General features: G+C 35.9%; 1 protein-coding gene across 12 annotated transcripts in view; it reads left to right on the forward strand.

The window, feature by feature from the left end:
* Positions 1-18,821, forward strand: part of TBL1XR1 (TBL1X receptor 1) — a 177,198-nt gene that overhangs the window by 143,347 nt on the left and 15,030 nt on the right. For 11 of the 12 annotated variants that reach the window (XM_042998488.1, XM_042998489.1, XM_042998485.1 and 8 more), the window contains 8 exons: positions 2,453-2,598; positions 4,657-4,879; positions 5,613-5,745; positions 6,128-6,269; positions 6,388-6,555; positions 8,830-8,893; positions 8,996-9,093; positions 10,604-10,664. In XM_042998488.1, coding sequence (XP_042854422.1) covers positions 4,714-4,879; positions 5,613-5,745; positions 6,128-6,269; positions 6,388-6,555; positions 8,830-8,893; positions 8,996-9,093; positions 10,604-10,664 — 832 coding nt within the window. In that variant the 5' untranslated portion in view covers positions 2,453-2,598; positions 4,657-4,713. The remainder of the gene's footprint in view (positions 1-2,452; positions 2,599-4,656; positions 4,880-5,612; positions 5,746-6,127; positions 6,270-6,387; positions 6,556-8,829; positions 8,894-8,995; positions 9,094-10,603; positions 10,665-18,821) is intronic. The other variant, XM_007087269.2, reaches the window with a different exon arrangement.

Here is an 18,821-nt window from a genome sequence, read left to right on the forward strand (position 1 = left end):
AAATGTCATGGACTTTGCTAAAATTTTGTGAGGCTTATGAAAATCACAACACTTTAAAAATGTTGTGAATGAGATGTCTTAATGTTTCATGCAGTACTAACACCACTTTCTAGCACCCTGAGTTGAAACCGAACAATGATGTAATCCTTTATTTTCCATTAGTAAACAGGAGCTCACTCTGTCTTCGCTTTATCTTTGACTACATTCTAACTTAATTGTTCCATAGGAGCAGCAGAATGTAGTAGTTACCTCCATCGTCTCTGAATGGATTTAAATCCTTATCCTCTTAAAGAACATGTGATCTATCTATCTATCTATGCGTGTGTGTGTGTACATACACACACATACACACACAATGAAATATACTCAGACATAAAAAATGAAGTCTTGCCATTTGCAACAATATGGGTGGAGCTAGACAGTATTGTGCTAAGCTAACTCAGAGAAAGACAAATACCTAATATGATCTCAGTTGTGTGTGGAATTTAAGAAATAAAACAAATGGGGAAAAAGGAGAAGCAAACCAAGAAACAGACTCTTAACTATAGAGAACACACTGATGGTTATCAGGGGAGATGGATGGGTAAAGTAGATGATGAGGATTAAGGAGTGCACTTGTGATGAGCACCAGGTGTTGTACTGAAGTGTGGAATCACTGTATTGTACACCTGAAACTAATATTACACTGTATGGTAACTAACTGGAATTTAAATAAAAACTTAAAAATAAATCCTTATCCTCTTATGGCTGTTTTCCTATCTGCTGACTCAGATTATAAAATAATAAAACTATATATGTGTGCATGGTGTAGACCCTCCATACATGGTATTGCCCATCTTGAAGTCTTGTTAAATCTTTAAGCCACTGGGCTGTTTAGCTCCCCCTGTTTACGACTTACTGCAGAATTTAAGGAGGAGTGTGTATAATTAAAAACAGGACTCTCCAACCTCACTGCCTTATCTTTTACCCTCTCTTTCCATCCTTCCCGGCCTTTATTCTTAGCCTTCTACCCTGGAAGCCTGGAATCTACTTATATTCAGGTAGTTCTGAGTTTCCTAATAGGGACAATGCAGAATGATGCTCGCTTTCATTGATATGTTTCTTAGTTTCATTGCTGTGTTTCTTAGCCATCTCTGTGAGCTCAAATTAAGCTAAAAATGTGGTTAATAATGATCTTGCCTGTGGGTAAAATCATGAGTTAAAGTCTCAAGTAATCTTTTTTCACTTCTCACTGTGGGTTGCAGGAATGGAATGGCTAGGTGTTTCAAAGAGGGAAGGAAGGAGCCAGGAGGACAACTTTAGGTATACCTTGTCTACTGACCAATTAAAATATTTCCTAGCCACATGCTTTTTGTGAGTCCAGAGTATTTTATTATACACTGTTCATAAGTGCCACAAGAAGCCTAAAAGTGGAAGCACAAAATGCAAAAAGACAAAGAATAGGCACTAAAAAAAACTAGGGTAGGCTAGGCAACAGTTAATTACATAGGTTAAATCAGTTTAAGACACAAGTAAGCCCATATGCATTTAGTTTACTTAGTATGAAAGTTTCTTAACATTTCATATAATGTAATTGAATTGTTTAAAATACATTAATGACATTTGATGATGAGGTCTGAAGGATGTTTTAGTAAAGAGAATAACCTCACTTGGGTCTGTGATTTTACTAGAATTTTATGTTTGAGTTTGGACTTGACTTTCATAAAAAGCAAGACCAACATATAGAGATTTTTATTATGTGTTTTGGGTTTAAGTATTTCAAATTAAACTTAGAATTTCTGGTGGAAACTGGATTTTTACTTGCCAACTTTCATTTCCTAAAGCTTTCATTTAGATGGGTTATTACTAAGTGGCAAAGAATTAGTTAAGTGTTTTGGCACTTAACTCATGCATACAGTGAGATTTAAGCATAAAAATTATCTTCATTTTTTATATTAATTTTAATTGGCTTTTTATTTCCTAAGTTTGAAAAACTGCAAAATATTGGATTTATATGGTGTTTGACAATTTGTATGTAGAAATTTAAATATACTACAGAAATATTAAATGTCACCTTAATTTATCTTGACCTAATTATCTCGAGTGAAGCAATAGACTCCCATGATTTCCAAAGACTTTTTCCCCTGACTTTAAAGTTTGATGCTATTTTTTTGAGGAAAATTATGTGCCATGGCTCAATTTTATATGCACTATAAGTTTTAAATAGTATTTTATGTAATTAAGGCAAAAAGGTATTTTATGTAATTAAGGCAAAAAAGGGAAATATATAAAAGTTCATATGTTTGGATTTTGGTACTTCTTTTGTGTAAAAACATATTTAATCTTAGCTAACAGTTTGGGATTTCAAATGGATGGATTATGATTTTGAAAGATTACAGAGGTCATTCACTTGTGTCCTATAGCATGTTGCTACTGAGAGAATAAATTCTTATACCTTTCCTTTTGCTTTTAGGATTTTCTCATTCAGCATTTACCTTTGGTATAGAAAGCCATATCAGTCAGTCTAACATAAATGGTGCCCTCGTCCCACCTGCTGCATTGATTTCTATCATCCAGAAAGGTCTACAGTATGTAGAGGCAGAAGTTAGTATTAATGAGGTAAGGAAATATTATTTCAAATACTAACTCTTAAATATGTCCTTAAGTCTGATATCTTGTTTGTTCATTCATTATCTGACTTTAGCTTTACTAGGTTGACACAATTGAAGGGTGTTGTTCTTTATGTCACAGTCAGGTTGAACAGGCAAGGCATGTTGGCTCCCAACTGTAAGAACCATCATCTCTGGCTTATTTCCCTTTCTATGGTTTCATAAGTAAATAGTAAGAAATAATTTTCTTCAAAGCAGCTACATTTTGCTGTGGAATGCTGACACCATAATTGATGGTCTGAAGAATTACAAAACCTCAGGTTATTTGCTTATACCTGATTTTGGAAGGCAGTTTATAATTAAAGCCATGTCTTGATACTATTGCCTAAGGCCCATATATAGGTGGTTTAATTTAGGTGTCAGCCAATTATGACCCATGAGCCAAATCCTGCCTGCTTGCCTGTTTTTGTAAGTTTGATTGGAACACAGCCACACTCATTCACTTAAATATTATCTTAGCTACTTTTGCAGAGATTAACATGCTCCCCCTTCCCTTTCACAAGTATTTTTAAAACAAGCATCCATGGTTTCTATATCAATATTCATTAGTATAATTATGTGGTATACTAATATTGATTTCATTATTTTTGTTTCCTAATCTGTATAACTGAAAAATCCACTAATACTAAATTGAGTGTGTCCTCATTATCTTTTAGTAGTTTCCGTCCCAAAGTGTCCTGTATTGTGGAGGGTAATAAACAATTTCCACCAGTGGCCAGGGATAAAGTCTCATTTTATCTGAAAAATAAATGTTTTGTAGATTGTAATATAGTACTTTACAATGTATCTTCATTGGAATTAATATTTTTAAGTTACTTAAATTAAAATAAATTCTCCTACTCCTCAGATACTCCATTATAAGTGACAGCTCAGAAAGAGGTGCTGTGTTTTGTAACTCCTAGCACCCCATCATACCACTGTAGATTGTCGGTTAGTGCATGTTCACCAGCTTACGTGAGTCAGGCCTTACATACACATATTCCCAGCTAATTTGCCCAGTTTCTATTTCTGACTTGTTCTGTGTCTCTTCTTGTGCCCGCTGGAGAACTTTTTTTTTTTTTTTTTAATTTTTTTTAATGTTTATTTTTGAAAGAGAAAGGGAGCGAGAGCTGGGGCAGGGCAGAGATAGAGAGGGAGACAGGATCAGAAGCGGGCTCTGTGCTGAGAGCAGAGAGGCACATAAGGGCTTCAAACTTACGAACCGTGAGATAATGACCAGAGCTGAAGTGGGACACTTAACTGACCGAGCCAGGTGCCCCTGCTGGAGAACTTTTTATTAATTGTGAGCTACCTAATATCAGTGAGAGGAGCTTTGGAAAATTATAGCAACTCCATAAAATTACAGAGCACCAGTCTCAGAGTTAAATGATGGTATTTCTCAAATGTTAGTGTTCATAAGACGACCCTAGAGAGCTTGGTAAAACCACGGCTTCCTGAGCCCTTTAGAGATTTTGATTTTGTACATTCGAATCGACATTTACAACAAGCTGCCTGGTGTGATGGTAGTGTCATTGTTCCTTGGATCACACTTCGAATAGCACCAGTTAAGAGATCTCGGTTGCCATTGACTAGCTGTGTAACTTCAACAAGTCTTTTAAACCTTATTGTGCTTCCATTTCAACATTAGTAAAATGAGATACGGCCAAATATCTGAAGTCTATTTCTTGTCTAATATTTGAATCAAATCACAGGAAGCTTTCGAGTCCAACAAAACTATTTTAAAAGTTTTTAGTTTTAAGGATCCATTCTCCTGTGGCACCAAGTCTCTTACCATTGTATGAACTATTTCATATTGGTCATTACTTTTCGCTAATGGAATTTTGGAATCTAATTAATAAACATTTTATCATCTGGGCCTACTTTTTATTCTTTCATTATCTCCGCTTTATCTGACAGCATTTAACAGTATGAACTAGAGGAGGAGGAAGATTTAAACACCTATTTGCAGTTGCTTCACCCTAAATGTGTTGTCTTTCATATTTCTTTTCTCACAATTTTCCAAATCCAGGATGGTACCTTGTTTGATGGTCGACCAATAGAGTCTCTGTCACTGATAGATGCCGTAATGCCTGATGTAGTACAAACAAGACAACAAGCTTACAGAGATAAGCTTGCACAGCAACAAGCGGCAGCCACCGCAGCTGCCACAGCTGCCACAAACCAACAGGGATCTGCAAAAAATGGCGAAAACACAGCGAATGGGGAGGAGAATGGAGCACACACTATAGCAAGTGAGCTGAAATCAGAATTTAAAAAGTTCCCTTTCAGAAGAAGTATCTGGCTTTTATGTGGATGTCTCATCTTCTAAACTGAAGTAACATCATCTGTTTCGTTTATGCCAACTGTTTCCCTAACTTATATCACAATTCAGATTTCTGTTCCTAAAGCTCCAGAAAGATAGATTTACTTACATGGATTTTTTTTTTTTTTTTTTTTTTTTTTTTTTTTTAATATTTAGAAACCATTTTCTACTGTTAGGTAAATTTTCTCGGCTTTTGATTTCTAAAGAAAATTTGTAATGCAGTCTTTAACACACACAGTAAAACTCTGACGTGGATATAGAAAGGCACCTCTCATGTTATATGAATGATATCAGCAACCCCTACTGGCAGAAACTCAGAATAGTGTTGGCGTGGATTATATTTAGCTCAGATCATTTTGTCATTTTAGCCATGTTTGGCTCTAACCTTGTTGCAGCCTTTCTCCCTGCCTCTCCCCCACCCCAAACACACACTCATCTTTATCTTTTAAAAATAGTATGGTCATACTTAACTAAAGATATACTTAACTTGTCCTCATGTGACAAGTGCTATATAAGCATTTTCACCATTACCTGACAGTTAAAAAACAATTTAAAAGTTACATATTATAAAGGAGGTATTTGCTGGTTAAGAATTATTTTTCCTCCTCAGGATGTTGTAATATTACCTAACTGGTATTTTCCACTTATTTCTGCTGACATAGATAATCATACTGATATGATGGAAGTGGATGGGGATGTTGAAATCCCCCCTAATAAAGCAGTTGTGTTACGGGGCCATGAATCTGAAGTTTTCATCTGTGCCTGGAACCCTGTTAGTGATCTCTTGGCATCAGGGTATGTTTCTCAAAGTGAAACTAAATGTATTTTTAAAAATATTGTACTGAACTATTACACACTTTATAAAAGCATTACTTACGTTTCCAGGTTTTTGTTGCTTCTTTGTGGTCCTTTTGCCTTTGTAAATCGTTATTTCTTCGTAAAGAATCTTAGAAGTTTAAATCTTTGAAGTAATCTTAGAAATTTTAATTAAGCTTACTGCTTAAGAAGGTGGCCTAGGGCCCCCAAAATGGAGACTAAGAATACTCCTGGAGATGGAAATCTCTAAGACTCTAGTTTTTATTTGTCTTATTAATAATAGCATATAAATATGTTGCTTTGGTTCTGGGATACTTGAGAATGTCATGAGATCGTAAATAATCTGTTGCATACTTTATAGGTCTGGAGACTCAACAGCAAGAATATGGAATCTTAGTGAAAATAGCACTAGTGGCTCCACGCAGTTAGTACTTAGACATTGTATACGAGAAGGGGGGCAAGATGTCCCAAGCAACAAGGATGTGACATCCCTAGATTGGAATGTGAGTATCACTGTTAACCACGATGAATGTAGTTACTAATGTACTTAACCTCTCTGAACCTCAGACTAATGGCAGCTTGTGTCCATTTGTCCACATGTTTTTGAATTTCACTAATAAGAACAACAAACTAGGACTCCCCATTCTGAAGTGTGGTGTTAAAAAAAACAAAGACTGGCCCTCCAGCAGTCAGACCGAGGTTCAGCTTGCAGCTCTTCAGTTTGTCTTGCAGCAGAACCTTTGTAAAACTGGTGGTGGCCCGCTCTGCATCATCTTCCTCACGTGGAAGGTACAAGTGGGATAATGGTACCTGTATAAACGAGTCAATAGATGAAAGTCAACAATAGGCACGTACTAAATCCTTAACTACGAAGTCCTTTGCTGGGGGATGAGAGAAATTTACATTAAAAAAGCATGTTCTTGTTTTTCTCATTTGCTATATCAACTGATGAAAACTTGATTGCCTGCCTTTTAGGGGCCATTAGTCTAGGTCACTTCCAGGCTTCATTCAACTGTAGCGGTCTTACACTTCTCTGATTCTGTTTGTCATTCCACATCTTTCAGAGATAACTTGACTGTTCTGACTTAACCAGAAAGTTTGAGCTCCTAGTTGATAAAGCTTCACCCTTTCATTTTCACATACGTGATTAGCAGCTTCATTTGTTTCATGCCCATGATTAATTTGTGAAAAGTTAGCATTTTTACAGTTCTGTATCTTTTCCATGTTGCCTTTTTCTTTCTGCATCCATTTTTTACCTACCCTCCCTATTCTAAGAAACATCTTGGACTATTTCAGTATTACCAAGCATTTAATGGGGTTCGTGGCCCTTTCCTCAGCAAATGAACACCCTTTCCTCCTCTGGCCTCTGTTTGACAGCTTTTTGTGCAACTTTCCAAAGTATCTTCCAAATCTCATTCCAATGAATGAGGTCTGTCTTTAAAAATGATTGCTCCAGCTAAAGTTTTCAGTTTCTTTGAAATTCTCCCAAAACTCATAGCTACCTTTCTTTAGTGTTGTCTTCCAAAATTTCCAGCAATATATTTACCCTTTCCCTCCTATGAAGTTAACAATTACAAAAATGAAAAGAGGTTTAGCATGTCACAGTATTGTTTGGTTGTAGGGTCAGGACTAAGAATTATCTTCTCAAATGGGACCTTATTTTTATATCTTAGGTCAGAGGCCTTATCGCCTTGATAATGTTATTTGGTTCAGAGGCCATATGTTAATGAAATTTACAGGTTATACTAAGGATGGTTAACAAATGGTTTGTTGAGCTTGGTGATTCTGAACTGCAAGTTACTGTTTTTAAAAGTGTGGACTTTTCAAACATGCATTATTCACTATGAACTTGAATCTTCCACTAAAAGGGGAAAATGTTATCCTTTAAAGTATACTTTTCCTACTGTAGTGGTCCATGAGCTAAGACATTTGGGCACCAGTAGTTTAAAAGAAACTTCCCATTGTGTGGAGTCTGGAAATAAGCTTTTGCTGTTGGTTTCAACATGCTCCTTCTTCCTCAGATAGAACCATAGAGCCAATTCCTGGCAGGACTGAGTCTACAACCTCTAGAACCAGCATCTGTTTGTTTCTCACTTACCTGTACGTAACGTATGGTTTGAGAGGTCTGAAAAAAGGTGATTCTTGCTTTCAATTCCCTTTCCAAACACCATCAAGAAAGCACTTGAGTAAGGCAGGATTTCATTCTGTGTCTTCAGTAGTGTTTACTAATCCCAGTAATAGTCTGTTTCATGCACTCTGTAACTTGCACTTCCGTAGATCTGTCCTTCTGTTGTACCATTCATCAAGGTCAGACACAGCGAGGGAATATAAGATTAGAGAAATTGGTATGGATTTCTCCTTGTGGTAAAGTAGTTCCAGGCAATTGTACTCACTTCATTAACTATAAAGTCAGCCTATGCTCTTTTCTGGCTTTTTTTTTTCTTGTATTTATTTATTTATTTTTTTAATAGGATCTCATATTGGGAAAGAATTAACAAAGGAAAGAAACATTCAGTGATATTTAAGTATCTGGTCATCTGAAACAGCAGTGTTGTTTGGCTCACACACAATACAAGCTTCATTTAGACAGTAAAAGGTTTAGAGGGAGGGCCATATAAAAACTTCTACTTATAACAAAATGTTTTAGCCAATTTTGCTTTTTACTGTTAAATCATTATTATATGATTTTGATGTCCTTCCCAGTCTACCACCCTACTCCCATCTTTCATCATGTGCACCTATGAGAATAACTGGAGACCCTAGCACGCATAAAGGTAGTGATGGTCCTGCCTCAGAGTGCTTCCTGTCATTCTTAAGATTTGGATATAAGGCTCACACACTGACTGAATGCTGATTAAATAAATACTAGCTTCACAGCAATAAAGGGTGTTTTGTAGGTCTTTGGTAACATTCCCAAATAGGCAGTTTGGGAATTGGCAAACAGAAATTTTGAGGCAGAGAATGTCAAGGATCTGCTATTCCTAAGGTTTAAATATGAAATAGTCTAATAATTAAATGCAGTTTTTGGATTATATAATTGAAGGAAATGTGTTTCTCTGACAGAGTGAAGGTACACTTCTAGCAACTGGTTCATACGATGGATTTGCCAGAATATGGACTAAAGATGGTAAATGAAGCATTTGTCTTTTCATATATTGTTGTTGATCTAAGTTTAAAGCTTGAAGTAATTTTAATGGGTTTTTTTGTTTGTTTGTTTTTTAAATATTAGGTAACCTTGCTAGCACCTTGGGGCAGCATAAAGGCCCTATATTTGCATTGAAGTGGAATAAGAAAGGAAATTTCATCCTAAGTGCTGGAGTAGACAAGGTAAAAGAACATTAAACTAAGTTTTATAAAGGTTAATGTGTTACAGAGTATAACCTAAAGTATTTTCTTCTGCTAATCATATAAACAACAAAACATTCATATATGGGAAATTCAGGTATGAATTTATGATGATAATAGAAATGCTCTTAGATTTTCTATCCACTTATTCCTGAATTTACTCATAAAAATGCCATTTGTTTTATTTTTTTATCTTTGTGACCATGCCTCAGTTTTGGTGGAATTTGTGGGAATAATGAATGTCATACCTCCCATACTCTGCTTCCCTTCTCTTGTTTCTAGTTTATCTCAGCTATGAAAATAGCTCCGGAGTGATTCCATGAGAAATCTTAGAGCCAGTCTGTTAGCTGAACTGCGGGTGTTTAATTGAAAATGTAAGAAATGCAGGATCTTTCCAGCTTTTTTCACCTAGCTAGGCTGGAAAATATGGATAGGTTGAAAATACAGCCTTCTTGCTTTCATTTTCCTAGGTCAGCCCCTTTACCATACCTCCCAAGGTGAATAGAGGTTTAAGATTATTTTAATCCAGGGGCACTTGGGTGGCTCAGTAGGTTAAGCATCTGACTTCATTCAGCTCAGGTCTGAACTCACTGTGAGTTCAACCCCCACGTTGGGCTCTTATGCTGACAGTTCAGAGTCTGGAGCCCACTTTGGATTCTGTGTCTCCCTGGCTCTCTGACCCTCCCCCACTCGTGCTCGCTCGCTGTCTCTCTCTCTCTCTCTCTCTCTCTCTGTCTCTCTGTCTCTCTGTCTCTCTGTCTCAAAAAAAAATAAAAGATTATTTTAATCCAGGAAAGTATATGATCATAGTTAACTGAATGAGTTGTCAGAAGTAGAGAGGAAAAAAAAAAAAAAAGGAAGGAAAGTAAAGGAGGCCAGGAATAGGAGGGAAAAGTTCCATTAATAACCATTGCCACTGTATGATGCTTTACATCCCCAGAGTTACACTAGTAATGGGAGGGTGTTTAAAGGAGTTCTGAATATATATCCACTCAGATTTATTTGTCATACTTGCATATACTATACAAGACGTTGTCTTCAATCTTGTCAAAATTCAAGCTGCCGTAATGTATAAATGTGAGCTTTAAAAATCTTAGTATTGAGAATTGGCTGATGACTTTATTAACCAAGAATTTGCCTCCTAATAGCTAAAAAGGTAGAAAAATTTTTTACACTAAATACGCTATTGCAATTGAGTTTCTAAAGCATTGTAATATAACGTCTGGTATTTTGTAGACAGATAATAATTATTTGAAGTAAGTTGACTGATGAAAAATCACCAGGGGAAACTGAAACTACTTAATAGTCATTTTCCCCCCACCAAAAAATGAAATATACTCTCGTACTATTGGGGATAAAGTAAATGTTAAAAATTAAATTCACTTTGACATTTCCCATTGCTTTAACATAGTTAGGCATCTTATGTTTGCATCTGTCATAAACACCTTTTAACATTACTCTTAATATATTTTCCTTTTCTTTTCTATCTTAGACTACAATTATTTGGGATGCACATACTGGTGAGGCCAAGCAGCAGTTTCCTTTTCATTCAGGTAAATCTTCACAATTTCCATGAGAACTGGAGCTTTCTTCTGTTTTTCTAATTAAACTTATAAAGGGATATAATTTACTTAAAATCTTGAAATATCAAATATCAATCTTGTTACTAGTCCTTTGAAGAGTTGATGTTCCATGACTTTCAGATTGTTAATTGTCAGGGGATCATCAAACGTTTTCTGTGAAATGTACCGTTAAAAAAGCGTTTGCAGCCTAGTGCAATTAGATCGGTATTATTTAATGGTGAAAACATAGATTTTTTAATCAGGCGGTCTAAGTTTGAATGGCAGTTCCACCCCCACTTAACAAGCTTTAAGACTGAGGAAGTCATTTAAACTTTCTGAGCCTCATTTTCTCTATAAATGAAGGATTATAATTATACTTATTTGTTATGAGGATAAAACTAAATAATGTTTAGGAAAATAATGTATAAACTCATACAAATTAAGGTGTTGTCATTTCTCATTTTGGACTCGTTTCTAAATCGGTCCTCCTGTGTACATGAAAAAAAAATAGGTTTTCCAAGCATTGTTGGAACTTTGGTACTTTGGATGGATTTCTCTTCTAAAAAATAATTTGACACTTCAATACAGTAACTCTGAGCTGACCTCTCCCACCCCCCACCCCCACCCCACCAACATTCTGTGCTCCTACCTCCTTGATACATAGCCATGCACCAGGTATACAACTTGATGAGTGGACACGGCTGGATTTTAGTACCAGCTCTCCCTGGCTTTGTGCTTTTCTCAGGGAGTTTCCTGATGATAATTACTAATATTAAACAAGATGCCTAATAACTACAGTTGACCTTTGTTAACAACACAGGTTTGAACTGTGCAGGTCCACTTATATACGTGTTTTGTTTTTTTTTTTTTTTTTTCCAGTAAATACAGTTGCAATACTGTAAATTTATTTTCTTTTTTATTATTATTTTCTTAGCATTTTCTTCTCTCTAGCTTTTTATTCTAAGAATACAGTATAAAATTCATACAACATACAAAATATGTGTTAATTGACTGTTTATATTAATTGATAAGGCCTTTGGTCAACAATTAGGCTATTAGTAGTTAAGTTTTGGAAAAGTCAAAAGTTACATGAGGATTTTCAACCGCATGTGGAGGGGGTAGGTCAGGCCCCTAACCCTTGTGTGGTTCAAGGGTCAGCTGTATTAGAACAGTAGTGTTACTATTTTACTTGATTTAACTGCTGCTTTGATGATTTTGTTGTGATTGGGAAGAGTTTTGTTTTGAAAGGTAACTGAAGGTAACTGGTTATTTTCAAATCTTTGGTGACATCCTTTTCACACATAGCCAGTAGCACAGCATCACCTTTAAAATTAAAACAGCTTCTGACATTTTGGCTTTTTGTCTTTTCTATTTAGTGTGACTAAACAAGCCAAATAAGGTACAAAAATGACTGTTCTGTAGTACCTAGGTAACATAATTTTGCAAGCATCATTTTAAACAATTCAGCTTGATTAAAGCTTACCACATTTACACATCAGTTTTTGTTTACCTGTTTTACTTCCTTTTCACCTTTGTTTCTAATCTTCACCCAGATAGATTTCTCTTAGGCCTCTGGCTCTTCCACTTAAAAGTTTCTCCTGCCTCCTAAGAGTGTTGAAAAGTTGAAATAAGTTAAGTGATTGGTACTGTTACTAGCTACTATGTAACCTAAACCACCTTTGTGTTAGAGATGGTGCCCTTAGTAGTATACATGATTCCCTTCAGTCCTGGCTACAAGCTGATGAGGTAGGTGGCATTGAAGTCATTTTACAAGTTAAATAGGCTTTTTACCCATGATATTCTTTCTTGCCATGCATTTTTGTCTTTTTAAACAGCTTTATTGAAGTATAATTGTCATAAAATGAGCTATACACAGTTAAATTGTGCAATTTGATATGTTTTGACATATGCATATACCATTGAAACCATCACCACACTTCAGATAATGAATACACCTGTTAGTTTCAGAAGTTTCCTCCTGCACCTTTGTGATCTCTCCCCTCTATGCCCAGACAAAGCCACTCATGGCCTTTCTTCACCACATGTTCGTTTACATTATGTAAACGGAATCACACCGTATGTATTCTCTTTTCATCTGGCTTCTTTCCCTCTGTATAATTGTTTTGCATTCCCTTCAGTTGATGATTGATATTCCATTGTATGGATACACCACAGTTTATCCATTTACCTGTTGAAGCAAATTTGGGTTGTTTCCAATTTTTTGGGCTACATAAATAAAACTGGTATCAATATTCATGTGCAGGTCTTATGTGGACTCATGCTTTCATTTGTTCCATGTAAATATCTAAGAATAGAAAAGCTAGATCATACAGGAAGTTATATGTTTAACTTGTTAATAAACAGCTGAACTGGTTTTCCAAAGTTTACATTTTCCAAACTGGTTTACATTTGCACCAGAGGTGGATATTCTAGTCCCTCCATGTCCTTGCAGTACTTGATAAGTGGTCAGTGTCATTAATTGGAGCCACTCTAATCAGTGGGTATTGGTATTCCACTGTGGCTTAGTTTGTATTTTCTAACGACTAATGATGTTGAGCATCTTGTCATGTACTGTTTACCATCTGTAGATCTTATTTGGTGAAGTGTCTGTTCAAATCTTTGGACCTTTAATTTATTGTTTTCTTATTACTGAGTGTTGTGAGTTCTTTATTCTGGGAACAAGTTTATCAGGTATTTACAAATGCTGTCTTGGAGTCTGTGGCTTCATTTTGCATTGTTTTACCAGTGTGCCTCTGTGCCAACTCTACTTCAAACAAAACCAAACCAAACAAAATGTCCCTCGAAGATCAGGAGTTATTAATGTTGATGAATTTCATAAATTATTTATTCTTTTATGTATCATGCTTTCAGTGTCTATCTAATTTGCTTTTTGTTTGCTTGATGTGGAAGTTAAGGTCACTGATTTGAGACCTTTCTGCTTTTCTGATATGGATATTTAGTGCTATAAATTTACTTCTAACTACTAATTAGTGACATCTCTGTCTGCATAGCTCTCTCTTCCAGTAATGTCCTATGAATTCCAGCTATCTTGGTCTCCCCAGATTCTCAGCTTTATCTTCAGCTCAGGAATTGCATTGATCTCTGCCTAGAGAGATTCCTCTTTCCTTTGCCAAGACTTGGACACCCCCCCCCCCCTCCCCGACCCCATCCCGAATTTATGAGCTTGGGCAATTTTTTAAGAGCACATTGGTGGTTGGTTTCCATTTTGTCAGGAACCACTGTCTTTCATTGCTTGAAGTCTGGTGTCTTAAATTGTTATTTCACATTTTTGTTCTGGTCGTTGGGCAGGAGGTAAATTTTGTCACTATTACTCCATCTTGACCAGAAATAGAAGTCTGCGATGCTTTTTAAGTTACCATATTTTAATTGCTGTGCTGAATTTTCTCAATATACACTTTTGCATAAAACATAAATCATGATTACAGATGAGTTGCAATGAGTGACCATTTCATACCCATTAATATGGCTATAAAAAGTAATAATGTTCATGAGGGGGTGGAGAAATTAAGGCCCTGATACTTTACTAGTAGGTTTGTAAAATGGTCACTGTGGCAAGCAGTACAACAGTTCCTCAAAAAACTAAACATACAATTACCATGTTATGATCCAGCAATTCTGCACCTAGGTATATCTCCAAAAGAATTGAAAGCAGGGACTTGAACAGATTCTTGTATGTCAGTGTTCATAGCAGTATAGCAATAGTAGCCAATAGGTTGAAACAACCCAATGTCCAACAGATGAATGGGTAAACAAAATATGCATACAATGGGTTATTATTCAGCCATAAAAAGGAAAGAAATTCTGAAACATGCTGCATTAGTGAATCTCACACATGTGCTCAGTGAAATAAAGCAGACACATAGGGTCAAATCATATGATTGTGCTTATAGTAAATATCTAGAATAGAAAAATGCAGAGACAAAAAGTAAAAGATTAGAAGTTCTCAGTGGTGGGAGGGAGAAATAGGGAATTATTGCTTGATGGCTACAGAGTTTCTGTTTGGGATGATGAAAAAGTTTTGGAAATAGTGGTGATGGTTGCACAACCTTGTGAATGTAATACTACTGATTGTACACTTAATAAATGACAAATTTTATGTTAAATATGACCACAATATATCAAAATTAATAATAAAATATACCAAAACTCATTGAATTGTACACTTTAAATGGATAAATTTTATGGTATGTGATTTATATATTAATAACTGTTTCTAAAAAATGCAAATGAATAATAAAAGCCTTTCTCTCCTTACTGCATAGGTTTGGGTCATTCATTACATTTTTAAATTACAAAGGATTGAGGGAGTAACAAAAATATATCAAATTGCAGAAGACGAAAATTAGAATCTTAGCTCCAAGATTTTAAAGGGTTGTGTAACCCTAGTCAAATTAATTAACTTTTCTTTATCCCTTTTATCATACATAAAATGAGACCAGTATTAGCAAACATACCTCTCACATATCACTTACAGAAAAATGCATTTTATTAGAGTTGCATTTGTTTTTTTTTTTTTTTTTTTTTTTAATTTCTTTATTAGTTTCTATACCCAACATGGGTCTCAAACTCATGACCCCAAGATCAAGAATTGTATGCTCCTCCGACTAAGCCAGCCAGGAGCCCAGTAGAGATGCATTTCTATCCTAAAGAATTGGCATTACCTAGACTCATTTTAGGAATAAATACAAAGTAAGGAACTATGTGTTCTTAGATTACACCCAGTTTTGTAACTATTGTATTCTGTGAGCTAGGCATATCACAAAGCATAAATACTACAACTCATGTCGCAGCATTCCCCAGCTTCCCCCAATTACCTTCACCTGGCCATACAGTTTCTTTTTGTTTTGTTCTGAACCTAATGGTATACTTATTTGAATGCCACTTCTTATTTTGTCAGCCTCCTATCTCCTGTTTTGCAGATGGCTTTGCATAGAAGTGACATCCTGGTGCATCATGACAGATACTTGGCATTCTTTATAGAATTTTATTATACTTTTAATTGTTTTCTAAGTTTATTAGACTTTTCAGGCCCTTTTTCCCCTATCACTCAACATTAGGACAAATTCTTTATCAAAGAAGCAGTTTGTTAAAATTATTTTTCAAATGATATCTTCTGTAATAATATTTAGTGTCAAAATGAAAGTGTAGTAGGTACTGAGTCAAATTCCTGACGTGAAAACAGAGTCTAAACCAGATACCAAGAAGGGGAATTTAATACAAGGAAATAGTTAAAAGGTGTTGGAAGAGTGAAAAACAGGAATGTTTAGTAACTCAGAGTGTAACAACTGCAGAAAACCTAAGACTATAGAGAAGGCAGGATCTCACTGCCCAGTGGGAATTAGAACTGTTAAAAAAACAAAAGAAAACAAAACAAAACAACGATCTGGCAAGACTAGGCACCTTGGAGTGAGTAATCGTTGCCACTGCCAGAGACCCAGCCTTGAAAGAGAGAGAACAAAATTGTCTGTCTTCTCTGTCTTGACCGTGATCTCTTGACTGTGTCCTCCACCGTATGAACCCATCTGGAAACCAGTAGGCACAGGAGTCTGGGATATGTAATTTGGAAGAGTCCCCCTCTGCGTGTAGAGTATAGCAGGACAGAGTGTGTTAGGAATGGCCCTGAGAGTAAGCAGACAACGACCAGGACAGTCATCCACATGCTCTAAGATGATGTGATGCATACAGACTAGCAGCAGAGCTCATACGTAGTGCTGATCAAAGTTGGATATACTTTGGATCATAGTACTGATCAAAGTATTTTTTGTTGCTGGCTGATTTAAGTTGGGTTCTCCTGGAAGCAGACCTTGAGCAAGGGATTTGAGTGAAGTGCTTTATTAAGGAAAACACTCTCAGGAGAAACAAGTGAGGAATTATAGAGAATAGAATGGGAAAGCAGGAGGGAACCACGGAAGAAGGGAGCATTTTCTGGAAAAGAGGGCCTGGCCTTAGCCTAATCCAGGCCAGGCTTTGAATTGTTTGTTACACCTTGGAGTTTTCCATCTTGAACCATATACTAGATTTTTGAATCTCCCTCTTTCTCCCCCAAACTCAACTATATACCACCAGCCATCTTGTGGGGTAGGAGGATGGAGACAGCAGCAGAACAAGGTGGTTCTCTGAAGAAATTTGCCACTGGGAACCCATAGCACCTAAACATGCAGAAGCTAAAAATTTAACACATAGTTCGGGTAAAGAGGGTATGCAAGGGAGGGGAATAGCAGACACCTCTATAGTCATGTTCCCTTATGATGGTAACAGAATATAGCTCTGCACTTCACTCCGCTCACCAGTGCTAAAATTATGTGTGACTTTGTTATTTTTCATTAATTTGGGGGGAATGTTCATAATTTGAAAATTTTGTACAAAAGGTGAATTTATGTTCGTATTTTTATATGCCCACTATATTTTTCATAAGGTTGCTTTGGGAGAGGATTAAATATGATAATTCCAAATAGTCTCAAATTCCATACCCCCTTCCATAGCAAGTTTCTATTAAACTGTTCTATTTCTTTCTTGCCTGTATTATTTTCCCTTACTGACTCAATCCAAGTAATATCCTGATTCTTGGTTTTTCATTGTAGAAATATACCCAAACCTAATGGTTCTACATTGTCTGGTCATATTATTACCATTAGCTTCCTTTATATTCTGGATTTTAGTTTTTCAGTCCATTTCACTATTGCCTGTTGTCCTTTTTTTTTTTTTTTAAAATGTCTTGTTGTAGTTGCTCAAAATTCTCCATTTTGAGTCATAAATGCTTTAATTCTTCTTTTTGCTGTTCTTTTCCATAGTTGTAAGCTCTTACACATGATGTATTCCTTGGCCTATCAGTCTAACAGTGCTCAAAACACCTATTTATAATATGCTCAGTATAAAAATAGCCATTTACTATTATGCGTAGATACATACAATGAGGAAGTGGCTTTCGCCCCCCCCCCCCCATAGGTACCAGTTTTGACCTACTTTATTAAATTCTTTATGTCTCCAGTAATGGGCATACACAGCTTAACTTCAACTTTCCTATTTTTCTCCTTGTCTCTGAGTGCTTGCTCTAAATGGTAAACTTGTTCTGTGAAGGGCAAGAAAGGAACTTTTTTAGGCTTTATAAGCTGTTGAATTTCTGTTGCAGCCAGTTGAGTCTGCCCTTGTAGTGCAAAACAGCCATGGGTCATAAGTAACCAAATGAACTTAGCTAGATTTTAATAAAATTTTATTATAAGGACACTAAAATCTGAGTTTTCTACGATTTTTATATTCATAGGTCTTCTTTTGATCATGTGTCACCTTTTAATCTCTACACCCAGCCAAATGAAATGTAAAAACTACTCTTGGTTAATGGCCATAGTGTGTCCCTACTGCTGTAAATCCATTGTTTTTTGTATGCTCCTATTGTTTAACCCCATTACTTGCTATCATTACCTTAATCTGCATTACTAATTGTAGAGAACCTTTGCACCTTGGAGCAGGGAGAAATGAAAAGAACGAATCTCCAATCACACAGAGCTAAAATAAGTATTAATAGCTGGCCAGCTTTGGGGCATCTGAGGTTTTAAATTCAATGATAACCATTTTAAGCAGTATTTGACAAGAATCACTTAGAATAAAATGTTTTTGCAATCGTGTGCAATATTCCACTTATCAGTTGAGTGGATAATGGAAATTATTCAGTATAACATTTGTCTAACTTGTAATTTACAAAGTACTTTTCACACACATCATCTCACTTGATTCTCACAGTTTCCTTGTGTACTAAACTTAAAAGGCTTTATCCCCTTTTTTCAGATGAGGAAAATAGCATGAAAGCTTAATAAGTGACTTGCTTAGGGTGCAACGGTTAGAGATTGGCAGAACCAAGCCTCCTTGTCCAGTGAAGACTCCAGAGAATTTTAGAAATAAAAGGAAGTAATGACATCACTTTTAATTTTTTACCAATGAGATCCCAAGAATCCAGGGCTAGTAGTTTATAGAGCAAGCTCTCAGGAATCCTAATCTGGTTACCAGGTCAGTGTACTTGCTGTTAGGTTGGGTCTCACATCAAGACAACTAAACTGAAATTTATTAATATTTATGATACTTAGATACCATAATTTTTAAAAATATTATCTTGAAAACTATAGAATAAAATGT

The sequence above is a fragment of the Panthera tigris genome, chromosome C2 (assembly GCF_018350195.1).
Source record: "Panthera tigris isolate Pti1 chromosome C2, P.tigris_Pti1_mat1.1, whole genome shotgun sequence".
NCBI lineage: Eukaryota > Metazoa > Chordata > Mammalia > Carnivora > Felidae > Panthera > Panthera tigris.